The 13,486-nt window shown below is 42.8% G+C and overlaps 1 protein-coding gene across 3 annotated transcripts in view; it reads left to right on the top strand.

Annotated features, from left to right (window-relative positions):
• The window catches only part of LOC139937456 (adenomatous polyposis coli protein-like), a 98,309-nt gene extending 85,623 nt beyond the window's left edge, over positions 1-12,686 (top strand). For all 3 annotated transcript variants that reach the window (XM_071932601.1, XM_071932599.1, XM_071932602.1), the window contains one exon: positions 30-12,686. In XM_071932601.1, the coding sequence (XP_071788702.1) occupies positions 30-7,247 (7,218 nt within the window). In that variant the 3' untranslated portion in view covers positions 7,248-12,686. The remainder of the gene's footprint in view (positions 1-29) is intronic.
• The last annotated feature ends 800 nt before the right edge of the window (positions 12,687-13,486 follow it).

Below are 13,486 nucleotides of genomic sequence, written 5' to 3'. Positions count from 1 at the left end.
TTTTGTTTCTCTGATGTATTTGCCGTCAGGTGATGCAGGAAGTTGCCATGCATGCTGGGATTGATGCACCAGGAGGTCAACAACCACAATCAACTCAATACACACATCAACAGTCACAAGAGAGCAGTGATAGAGAAGCACCCTTACTGGCCGGACATCAACAGGGCCAGCAGCCGAGCACTCACCCGAACTCGTACAACTTTGGATTCCGGGAGTATGACTCCAACGCACCACGTAGGGCTTCCAACGAGAGCATCAACAGCATCAATAGTGACATTTACCCCATGGGGGCACACGCAAAGCAGCCCTACCCCAAACAGCAAATGGATCACTCCCATTCTATGGACGGAACCTTGAATGCCTTAGATCAACACCAGCGACACAAAGCGATGTACCACCACATGAATCATGGTGATACGGGCGCGAACATGGACTCCACTATCAACTACAGTTTGAAATACTCTGATGAGAGTCTAACGCCTGCCCCGAGGGCAGGAGGCCAGAGGGAGGAGAACTATCAACCGAAACAATTGGATTGCGGACATTATAATAAGCAGAGCAACAGCGAGGAGAAGAATCTGTCTAACCACGAAAATCAACCCCAACCTGTGGTGCTCTGCCAGGAGTGCAATACCCCACACATGCAGAGGGAGGGGATGGCGGTGGGCCATGCTTTCGTTCCCCCGCCCCAAGCGGACAGGAGTTACCCGAGCAACTATTCTGAACCGCCCACGATACAACGGAAGATGATGCCGATGAATGACCCTTGTGGGCGTGACATCGGCAGCGACATGAACGATGAAACACCCGTAGATTACAGCCGTCATAACTTGCCAGGACATCTGAGGTCTAGATTTAATGAGGACGATCACGAACAGTATTCTAGTGATCAACCGACAGACTTCAGTCAACGCTACAACACAGACTTGCCAGAGGCCACAGCAGAGGGGATTAATTTTGTCCAGACGTCCCTTACAACCAATACAACTGGTAACATCTTCATCAGCAACAGCGACAAGTCAGACATTTCAGTCGGTAACCCGACAGATAATAACTCCTCTAAAGATAACAACTCACAAGACCAGACCGATCTCTTACGGAGTGATAGTGTGGAAACCTCAGCCTCAATCAGTTCGACCCAAACTGCGATCTCCAGAGCCCATGATGACAAAACCCAGATGTACTGCGTGGAAGACACACCAGTTGTGTTTTCTCGCTGCTCATCACTGAGCTCATTAGACAGCAATGAGGTTGATCGTCTCCTTGACTGCCAGGAGGAGGACCTCAGCCAGTCACAGCAAGACTTTGAAAACCAATCCAAAGACAAGGTGCAAGAGGAACATGACGGAGCTCCGAGCATGGATGATTCACTTCAGATTCTTCCAAGTGAGATTCTTCCGAGTGAAATGCCACCAAGTGACACAATAGAATCTGGTCTGCAGACACCGGCGAGCCTCAACCAGGTTCAAGATACACCTCTTATATTCAGCCGCTGTAGCTCTGTATCCAGTCTGAGCAGCTTCGAGGTCCAGTCAATCTGCGATGACCACAGCTCCTGCTACAGTGACAGCCGTCGTACGAGTGAGGTGGTCAGCCCCAGCGACCTACCTGACAGTCCGAGTCAGACAATGCCTCCAAGTCCCAGACGCAATCGAAAGCAAGCACCCGTTCAGGTTTCCTCATGTGATCCTGAGACTGTAGGGATGCTTCCAGAGTGCGAAGAGAATCTTGTGACGTATGCCACGGAAGGTACGCCCGCTGACTTTTCTTGTGCTACGAGCCTAAGTGGCCTGACCATTGATGATGATGAGAAGGCTGTAGCTTCACGGCAAATTGATGACGATGAAAACAACCAAGGCTCATCGGATACAAAAAATTCAAGAGAAGTCAGAAGAGATCATGAAGTTGAGTGTGAGGAAATTTCTGAGAGAGAGCAGAGTATGCTCGATGAATGTATTAACTCGGCCATGCCACCCAAAAAGAGCACGTTGTCCTTAAAGCCGAGTAAGATTAGAAGCCGTAATGTTGTGCCAGTGCGGTCCATCAAGGCTCCACAGCAAAATGGAAAGCATGTGAGCTTCAGCCAGCAAGTTTGCAGCCAGGAAGCCCCCAACTCCTATGCCACAGAAGACACACCAATCAACTTCTCTACAGCCACTTCTTTAAGTGATCTGAGCATTGAGGACATTGACATCCAGACGACTGGAGAAGGAAGGCTTCTGGTAAATAATCCGTTGTCAAGTAGTGAGACGTCTCCAGATACAACAACAAAACAAGTTGGAAAGGCTGAGGAGATGAAATCTGAATCCAGTTCAGTCATCAATGATGCTGAAGACTCTATGCTTGAGGAGTGCATCAACTCGGCCATGCCCAAGGCTCGTTTGAACAAACCAAGATCATCTCAGCTACCTAAGCATCGTGGAGCGAAGGGTCTTTCTAAAATGCGGAGCCCCAAGCCCAGTGGCCTTCCACGGAAGAGGCTCCCGTCTGCTGGAGTAAGACACAAGAGTCCGTCGCCAATACCTGAAATGGGTCCAGAGTATCAGACTGCTTCCAGCAGCCAAGAACGGGTCCAGCAGTGGCAGAATGGGTTAGGAGGAACCTCGGACTCGATGAGAGCATTTTGTACCGAAGGAACTCCACAGCAGTTTTCCACCGCGACATCTCTTAGTGGCCTCTCCATGGACTCACATAACCAGGAAGATGTCTTAAACGGGAATGTGACGGCACAGGTAGAGGAGCATGAACATGCAAATATGAAGGAACAAAAAGAAATTGTCAAAGCCTCTCAAATAGATTCCCCGAAACAATATGCCGTAGAAGGAACACCGATGTCTTTTTCCAGAAATGATTCACTAAGCTCTCTCAGTTGCGATGATGATGCTGACTTATTCAAGGCGAAAAAAGACCTAAAGGAAAACACAGATTCAAAAGAAAGGGTTAGACAGCGGCAGGATGATCGAGGTACTCCCGCAGCCCGTCCACAATCTTCACCAGCTAGGAGTCTCTCAAAGCTGCCACAACCTTCTTCAAAGATTGCTCAACTGAGGAAAAGACCAGACAACAAATCAGGCATCAATGTAAACAAATTCAGTAATGCGGAGCAACCATCTCCAAGAGGACAGCTCTCAGGCCAGAGAGTTAGCAACTCCAGCTCACCTTATGATTCGCCGCATGTATTCAACATGGAGGGAACTCCCATGTCTTTTTCAAGGAATGACTCACTGAGCTCTCTAAGCTGTGAGGAAGATGCCGATCTCCAAACTGATCAAACAAATATCAAGTCTAGATTTATGTCAAACAACCAGGTTGATCAAGCCCAAGAGACTGCTCTGAATGACCAAGCGGCTCGTTCAAGATTTGGTAGACCAGCACCAAGGAAAGGAAAATCAAAGCAAAGTGATGACCAGGACATTGACAGCGGGCGCTCACAGTCTGCAGATACCCCTGTCAAGTTTTCTGTCGAGGACACCCCAGTTTGCTTCTCCAGAAACTCAAGTCTCAGCTCACTGAGTGATGAAGATCAGGATGAAGAACAGCTCGAAGACGAGTCGCCAAATCAGGATCCGTCTCACACGAGTGTCTTTGCCGTCGAGGACACTCCCCTGTGTTTCTCTCGGAACAGCTCCTTAAGCTCGCTGAGTGTGGAATCTCTGGACGGGGAGACGAGTGCTAGTGAGCAGGCACTTCTTGACGAGTGCATCAGCTCGGCAATGCCACGCGGTCAGGGAAAGAAATCCAACCGAAAACAACGCTCCAGAGTCGGCAAAAAACCACAAACAGAAACGGGAGACTCAGGCTCTGATATTGCAGTTAATGAGGAGGTAGAGGAGACACAATTGTCTCCCCTGTCACCATCTGAAGATGCCAGCTCTGAATTTTCTGAAGTAACAGAGCAAATGCCGGAAGAGGTCAAACCACGTCGTGGCCCAAGGATAACTAAACCAGGTGAAGGAGCGGGGAACTCACAGCAGGAGACGGAAGACAAAGGTGTCAGAGGAAGAAAGAAGACATACAAAAGTCCGATATCAAATGCATCTCGTTCAGTGACAGTGCCAAAAAGTGTCCAGCCATGCAAGACACAACCAAAGGTTGGTGTACAGAAGGGTCCCAAGGTGAATGCAACCAAGACCACCACAGCAAGTGTGAGAAGTACTACTCCAAATAGATTGACGCCTAAAGGTACAAACACACCAACTAGAAGCACCACCCCAGTCAGAGCTGCCACCCCAACCAGATGTGAAGCTAACTCTCAAGGAGTGACCACCACCAAACCATTACCTATAAACACAGACACTTTCACAAAGAAAAAGAACTTGGTAACTTCTAGGAGTATCACACCACCACGGAAGCCAATACAGTTAACAGCAACAGCAACAGCCACCAAGAGTCTTGCAAATAAACAAGCATCTTCCAAGCCACAGGCAGGAAGTAAAGTTACCCAGCCGTGCCGTGATCCGAATCGGTCAGTTCCTACAGCAAAATCAAATCTGTCTTCTAAAAGCTCACCCAGTTCTTCCAGAAACACTTCCCCATCTTCACCGGCCAGTCGATCTCCACGGGGGTCTGTCAGCAGTGTTACCTCCCGCACAGGACCGGCAGCCAAGAGCACCTCACTGAGTCCAGCACGGAGTCCTCTGTCATCACGGACCACCTCTCCTAGTCCTCATACCACAGCCAGCACCAGGAAACCATTGACAGGATTGACGAAAACTGCAGCAGGCCGAGGGTCCGGGACGACATCACCCGCACCCAAAACTGGTCTTTCAAACCGAAGTTTATCCCCGAGAAATAGTGTCACTGGAGTTCCACAGAAAAATTCCTCCCCAAGGAGCAGCTTATCCGGGCCTGGATCAAGGAGTGTCTCACCCCGCAATAGCGTTTCAGGAAGTGGTGCAAAAACTACTTCCCCAAGGTCTAGCATTTCAGATACATCTACTAGGAGCCTCTCCCCAAGAAACAGCATTTCGGGTATCCCAGCGAGAAGTGTTTCGCCAAGAAACAGAACACCAGGGAAGGCCCCCGTGCGAAAAGCCAGTAGTTCTCCAGGCCCAGCTGAAAAGAAAACCAATGGTAATCCAGGCCAGGGAGATAAGAAAGTGAACAGTTCTCAAGGACCGGGAAACACTAAATCTAACGGTTCTGCAGCCCCAGGCGATAAGAAAGTTGGTGGTTCATTGATCTCAGGAGAGAAGAAGGCAACTCTTGTAAAGGCAAATGCTGATTCGAACGAGTTCTTTCTGAGCATAGATTCACCAAGACCATTGCTGGTGAAACAGTCAACATTCACTAAGGAGAGTGCCTCGCTGCCAGAGCATACTCCAGAGAACAACGTGGGGAGTGACTGTGAGGCTGAGAAAGCTTTTCGAGAAATAGCTGAAAAGGAAGAGATCATGGAAGAAAACGAAGACGTGTTCAGTCCAGACGAGCTTGCTGAAGAGGAATGTGTCAAGGATGAGGATAAGGACGCTGAAGAGACCACTTCTCCTTCATCAGCCGGTGGTGGGTGGAGAAGGATATCGGTCGACAGTGAACAAAGCGTCTCTGACAAAGGGCAGAAACCGGCAGGTACCACCAAGACGAAGCCATCTTGCAGTGTTAGTAAAACACCACCAACTTCACGAAAAACGCCCCTCAGTGCTGTGAAGCCTGCTGTAAAAACAGTGGTAACAGAAAGGACTTCCATAAGAACTAATCCCACAAAGACAGCCCCCAAGTCTCCGGCTTCGGTTCAGAGGTCTAGAAAAGAAACGCAATCAGCCCCTTCGTGGAATAGCAGTGTGACAGCTCCGAAAAATTGGGGAGGTTCTAAAGGGCGATCCAGTAGTCCCTCTACAGGAAATGCTAGATCACAAAGCCCACTGACGAGTAAAAGTCGATCGCAAAGTCCAAAAGTGGCAAGGGCTAATTCAAGGGAAGAGCAAGGAAGAAATTCCCCAAAGTCCTTGGAGAAGCCGAGAGACCTCTGCAAAGAATTTGACATCCCTGTAAAAAATTATGGAGGAAATGTTACCTCGCCAGTTTCAGCCTCAAGCCAAGATGGTGTTTGGGTCAAGAGAGATGAATCGACAAGGGCATCCACACGTAGTATCAGCTCTATTTCAAGGCAGAACAGCTCCACTCATAGTTTACAAAGTCAAACCAGTCACACTGGGTCGTCAAGAAGTGTGAAATCCTCAAACAGTGTGACGACGTCAACAAGTTCCTCTGCTTCCAAACACCTTCAGAATCAGAAACAATCCAGTCAGGTTGAGAAACAAAACGCCGCTAGTAAACAGGGCAAGGAGACGGCGGACAAAAAGGCGGACAAGAAGAAGTTTTCTTTCCTGAAGTTGAAAATAAAAGGGAAGAAAACGGAGGCTGATGACTCAAAACAGAAATCAAAAAGCGACAAGAAGAGGAAGGCCCAAGGGAAGGGGAACGGTGAAGATCCTAACCAGATTCTGAGCCCGGAGTCGGACTTGACAAGTCCAGAAACGGATCATGAAGGGATTACACTTGATCAAAGACTGGACCATTTAGGACCTTGGAACAGCGATGATAACATTGACAATGAGGTAATGCCGGATGAGTTCGTTGAGTGGGACAGTGAGACTGATATTTTCAAAGAGGAACTCCCTGATGAGTATCTGTTTGAGAGTGGCTCCGAAGTCCCAAGTGATTTGACGAGTCCCGACAGCCCCTGCAAAGGTGCTTATCAGATAGAGAATGGAAACCGCACGGACGACAGCCCTTCACCAGAATTCAAACAATTCCGACTGGAGAATCGATTGAACTCCTTCATCCGAATGGACAGTGCCGAGAACGAAGGTGACTCGGAGAGTACACACTCTGCACCTGTCATGGGGGAGACGAAGAACGGCCGTAGCAAGAGCGTCTCAGACGCCTCTCCGATGTACACATCAGGAAGTCAGTCTCCTCCACGGCCGCAACGCCTCCGACTTCCTAAGAAGCCATTCGGGATAAATCGTAGCGACAGCTCGCCCACCACCGCCATCCCCGTCTTGGTGTCGCCCTTCAACTACAGCCCGAGTAAGCGAAGTCAGAGCGAGCCTCAGAGTCCGGACATGGCTCAGCGGCGATTCCAGACCCACCACTCCTACAGCTTTCAGGAGTCCAGGGAATACGCTCAGCGGTACGGACGCTACAAGCAGCGACAAGATGGCCCCCAGGAGGAGATCGGATGCAGTAGTGAAGATAGTGATTTGATTAGCCCTACTTTATCATCAAGGGTGACTACGGTATGAAGGCCAATCAAATCCAAATACCTAATGGTAAAGCAGATATTTTCCATTGAAAACTGGTAAGCTACTTTTTTCATAGAGGTTGGCCCAATTTCATAAAGCTGCTTAAGCACAAAAGTTAGCTTATATGCAAAACAAAATTATGCTAACCAGAATAAGGATAACAGTCAAAATACCATGTCAGATGTATCATTTGTGACTGGTATCCTGCTCATTATTGATAAGCGAGAATTTTTGGAGCTGTCATTTCTGCTTAAGCAGCTGCATGAAATGAGGTCTGCTGAGCACAGAACAATGTTGCTTAGCAGCATCGGGTCAAATGGCCATGTAGTGTATGCACACTGTACGTGACTGTATTCCTGCTCTCTATTGTGCTTAGCAGCACAGGGAAGTTTGGGGCCCATGCCATATTTGTAAGCAGTGACTTCTGCATTCACTAAGCAATATCGTGATGATACAACTTTAAATTTTGCCAAGATCGTACAAAAAACATCAACGTTAAAAGCTTAGTTGTACAAAGGTTAAAAATTACATGCTATCGAACATGCGTTAGCAAACAATTTGTATTATTATTATTAATAATGATAATGGCATGCACTGACAGAGCGCATCGTGCTAAAAGCCTTCTTTTTTTTGTATTGCTATATTATAAGTTATCACACAAGCGCGAGTGGGATACGAAAAAAATATAGCGCTTCTGCGTCCCATATCTAACAAGGCCGAGTTGGATATGGGACACAGTCACGCTATATTTTCCGTATTTCCACAAGCACGCGTGTGATAACGTATTTATCTTCAGCAAACTTGATGCTTGGAAGCAGGTAGTGATATTAGCCGTGCAATATAGGTTTTTATCACCACTCGATTCTGCAAATCTGAATAGAGGATTAGCGCTTACTTAAAGGTAAAACTGTAAATTTCCCGCCTCCAAAATAAGTGTGCAATGTTAAACAGTTTGACCTTCTCTAAAACCTCAAAACTGCATTTGTTGTGTGTTGAAGAGGGACCCCCAAGTCAAGTTGAGTTTTGTGATGCACTCATTTTCCAAAAGGTTGAGTCCTCTCAAAAGTGGGGAAAAAGACTCTACCTTACGTTAAATGGTGTAAAAATACGATTTAGTTAATACTCCTTAAGAGCGAAATTGGAAACATATCCTCATCGAACAGCAAAAACAACTTGGTCTGTACCTTCCAAAGATGTTTCTGCAACGGTCATACATGAAGCTCCAATGGCGATTTGATTGAATATCATCAGAATTCATGAATGAACTGAAAATTCTATAATTAATATTGAAATGTGACGCCATCAAATGTTTTGGGAAAAAAATTGCACTTGATTGGAGGGTATTTTTCACCATTTTAATGTGAGGTTTCAGTGAAAAATAAGAGGATCACACATTGACCTTGGAGTCCCACTTAAACATATTTGTGTTCACAGCAAAGATAGTTCGCTTTTAAAATATTAATTATGCATTGAGTAATTAAGCATCTGGAGTACATGTACCATAAATAATGGATATTTGTTTATCTACTTCATCTCAGTGCCTCCCTCCCCCCCCCCCTGCTCAAAGCAGTCATTTTGATGCCCTCTCCTCTGTGGACATTTTTTTTCAACCACTGAAGTAACTTTTTCTAATTTTAGTTTTGTTAGATCAGTGTCGATTTCTAATGATTTTTCTACCAGTTTTTGTATTCACATCAAGCCTGGAGCTGTTTTCCGTTCCAAATACTTACTGCTTTGAATATTCATTTTATGGATTAAATATTCATTAATTGGAAAACAAGTAAAGCCAATTGAAAGAACAAAATGTACAGTTGTGATCATGCAATGTGATTGTAACATGCATTATTTTTAAACTATCCCTATTTTTCAATATATACTAGAGCCTGGTTTATTTTTCCTGTGAATGCAATAAGAGTTTTGACGACACAATTCGCAACAGTTGAACTGAGTTTAACTCCTGTAAAAAATTTGCTGCGAAAAAAGCGACATTTATGTGACGTCAAAATTTGCTTTGTATTTTCATTTATTTGACTGTGCATTGTTACATGGTTGATAATTAGTTAATTTTCAGAACAATAATTTCCAACTTACCGTAAATTGGCGTGTAGATGGGAAAACACTTTTAGTTCTTAACAGATAGGAAAAAGTGTAGATGCCTAACTGAAAAGTGTATTCAGGTCAGATTGTGACTAAAATCTGGTCGGCTGTACACATTTCTTATTAACACTTTACGGCGTCATTTATTGCAATATTTTGTTTATGGAGCAGGAGGCTATTTTATTCTCTGCTAAGGTCTTGCTATATGTATACTTTTAACAGGTTACCAGTTAAGAATATATTGTTATGATCATGTTTTGGGCTGGTCCTCTGCTCCAATTTGCTTAGCATATAATCTTGTTAAAGATGCATCACACGATTTTTTGCCAAGTCTATGCAGAAAATTGATTTAAAAATTAGACATCTAATCCTTCAGTCAAGGAAGTTATACAACTTTCATGTGAGATTCCGACTTTAAAAAAAAAGATCTTGCTGTAGTCAATTTTTCTTTGTTCAACCCCAAATCATGTAAAATTTCTCAGTGTTTGGTGGTTTTGTGCATTGGCACATGCAATAGTATTTTGTGAATTTTCATCTAGACAATTCATCATCTGTCAAAATGTATTCAGTGAAAAAAAAATTGAAATGTGTTGATCTTTTGATGAAAAATCAGGCGATGCAACTTTAAAAGGCAGTGTACATTATTGCTAATTACTCAAAATTCCAAATAATTATTATTACGAATATTGGGGAGAGGTTGGTAGGATAAAACATTAAGAGAAAAAGCTCCCTCTGAAGTAACATAGGTTTCGAGAGAGAAGTAATTTTCCACGAATTTTATTTCGTGACCTCAGATTTAAAATTTGAGGTCTCGAAATCGAGCATTTGAAAGCACACAACTTTGTGTGACCATGGTGCGACAAGGGTGGTTTTTTCTTTCATTAATATCTCGCAACTTCGACGACGGATTGAGCTCAAATTTTCACAGGTTTGTTATTTTATGCATATGTTGAGATACACCAACTGTGAAGACTATATAGTCTTTGATAATTACCAATAGTGTCCAGTTTCTTGAAGCAAAAAGGATTATTCTTAGAGCGGGTGAAGTTGTAGCAAAATGTTTACAATGATTTCTTGGTGTTCCTTTATATGTTTCCCCACCGCAAACACTTTTATTTAATAAATCTTCCATTGTACCATTATACAGTTCATGAAGTTCAGTGGTTTGCTCTACATTCGTGCTAATAAGCCACAAGACCTAGTGTGTTTTCAATGGTACTTGGTTTTTCTTCCGTTCCGATTTGTACAAACAATTTTAAATCAAATATTTATATATCCATAAAGTGTTGTTTCAAAGTAATGAAATAATTATTGTAATTACGGAGAAAGACTACTGTACAGTATTGTACATAGGAAATATTGGGGGATGTAACGTGTTTGTGATTAGGAGTGATGTAACAGTTGTTAAGTTGTTCATTTGGATTTGCGACTTCGTAACACTTCGTAACATTACTAAGCACAGAAATGGTGATTGTAGCTTTTGCCATGATGGCCTGACATCGTTTGGCAACATTGAGGGCGCTGTTTGGTGTTTGTGAACATCCACAATGTGCAAGAGATAATTATTCATTGTTTCCAAAATTATTGTTTTCAATGGGCCACTGAGGTCATCAAAAAAGAATGAATTAAAATGTATTCAAAACTGTCCAGTAAACTTCTGCATGTAGTTTAGAAGTAATTTTTTTGGAATGCTAGAAAAGAACAGTGTACATGATATTGTGTAACAGATAATAATAGTCAATTGTATTTATTATTATTAATGTTAATAGTCTGCAATAGTACAGTGAGCATTGATAGTCATGTGTCTATTAAACCGAAACTGTGAATATGTAAATACTCGACGACACAAAACATGCAATTTTATAACCGTAGAGTTATAAAGTAGTGTAATATTGATGAAGCATACGATAGACGTTCTAGCTTTCCAGTTAAACAAAATGCAACTGGTGGTTTTTTGCGAATTTAACCATTCGTCGGCTGTGAGTTTCACAGCCATAAACTTGTTAGTTGAGGGCTGATGTCTGGTCACATCCCCCTTCCAAGAGAATATATGGGTTTTTTTTAGTTATTGAAAAAGAAACTACATGTGTATCTAAGAAACCTAACCATGCTAAATGTAACAAAAATGCACCAGGTGGTCAAATGTTGCTGCGATTTTGTTTTGCAATTTGAGCAGCCAAGTGATTTAATATACAATTAAATTTTGTTAGATTTTAAGCAAGGCATTATTTTTTTAAGGGCCCTTTTTTTTGGGGGGGGGGGGAGTTGGGGTATTTTAGCAGTTTCCATGGCACCTATGTCAGCTAATGTCGCCAGACTATTTTAAGTGCATTTTTATGCATTTAGTAGGGGCAAGCTCCACATGGCTATCCAAATACAAACCACTGCATTTATAAAATTGTTGTTGCATTTTTGTCAAACTTGACCAGGGCTTACGTCAAAGTAGTTGGGAGTTTTGGACGTAGTTTTGAGACGTGGTTAATTCTTGCTGCATGGTAAAATACTTTGGGTGGTTTCATTTACTTTGGCTGGTTTCATTGTTACATCAGGTTGTCTTAAGACTGGATAGAAATTCTTGCCATTTCACTTATAGCGAGTGTTGAAATATTTCCAAACTATAAATGTATATAACGCAAGGGGAAAAAACGGTTATCGATTTCCGCCAAGGTTTCCACATACCAATAAGATTGTTCAAGTGTTTTTTTTTTTTTTTTTTTGGGGGGGGGGGGGTGCTGAAATGTGAATTTGTACAAAAGATTTATTGGTGATTGGATGTTTGTGCTTATTATAAAAAAGCTGAACACCAGTTGAAACTACTTATTGTTGCATGCAGTATTTTTCCGGGTACCAATGGACTTTTCTGCTATTCTAATACATGTACTTGTGCTTATTGTGATCCTATTTGTAGCAAACATTCTTGAGAAAAATAATCTTTTTATCTCAGTGAGGGTTAACGGATGTGCCATTTTGGGAGGAAAGTTATTCCCCCAAAATATTGTACAAAGTTAGGATTAATAGTGGACAGTTATTTCTTGTCAGGCTTTTTAAAAATAAATTGGCAAATAACGAAGAAGAAAATGCTTGTGTAAGGAAAAAGGGGGTATTTTGAAAATCAAACAAATGAAAAGGTGCTTTAAAATGGAAGGAATTCAAGTTCATAATTTATTCAAGATTTTCAATATTTTCCCTTCACTTCTTCTGATGTATGCTCTTTTTGTATTTATGATCATTTCAGAAGCGACCGACGTTTCCTGAAGTGAAAAATTTATGTATTTATAATGCAGGTTTAAATGCTGTAATTTGTACTAAGAAATTTTAAATGATAAAAAAAAACAGAATCAAATGTGGATTCTGGGTATTCAGAAATAAAGATTTTTTCTTTGAAAACAAAATATGCGTTTTGATAGTTGTTATGTTTTTGATTGATGTCAGTGATCTCTGAAGGTTTTTAAATTTCAGGGAATTTTTTTTAGTTACCCCAGGTACAAAGCTTTCTCATGCTCTGTCTCGCCATTTATGGGAGTCAACAAACTGACTTCCATAAATGGCTGACCAAGTTAGTCGATGAGGTCAAAGGAAAACCGTTCAATTTTCCAAGGCATGTTTGTGTGGATCATTGTTTTCTACTTTTACAACATCTTTCTACCCATGTGCATTTTATAACAACATTCACATACGCTTTTCAAAGACCAACTCGACTGATCCAAGGCAACGTGTTCCTTTAAGCAAGAAAAAGTTATTGTAAAAGTTCTTTTGTGTTGTGTAATGCATATAAAAGAATTCAGTTACACTTCGCCAAGAGAAGGGGTTTGCCCTGGTGTTTCTGGCAGTGGTGCTGTACAAATAAAAGCAGACAGCCAGTGACAAACAATGCACTAGACGTGGCATTCTGCCCCGTTCTCTATCCTGTTCGAAGCTAAAAGATATGAAAAACTCATGATATATGGCTCTAATTCTTTTCCATTTTTGAGGGGTGGGGGGGGGGTATTCACAAGAACGCCCGGCTTGCAGCTCCAAATTGTTACTGAACCAGGGGCTGATTTCACAAAGAGTTAAGATTGATCTCAATTGCAAAGTGCGATGTCACATTACAAATCACCATGGCACTACAGACCACTCATCTTTAAATGAATCTTAGTGCT

Source organism: Asterias amurensis, chromosome 5 (genome assembly GCF_032118995.1).
Source record: "Asterias amurensis chromosome 5, ASM3211899v1".
Lineage (NCBI taxonomy): Eukaryota > Metazoa > Echinodermata > Asteroidea > Forcipulatida > Asteriidae > Asterias > Asterias amurensis.
Note: the sequence above shows the minus strand (reverse complement) of the source record. Positions and strands in the feature narration are given on the sequence as shown.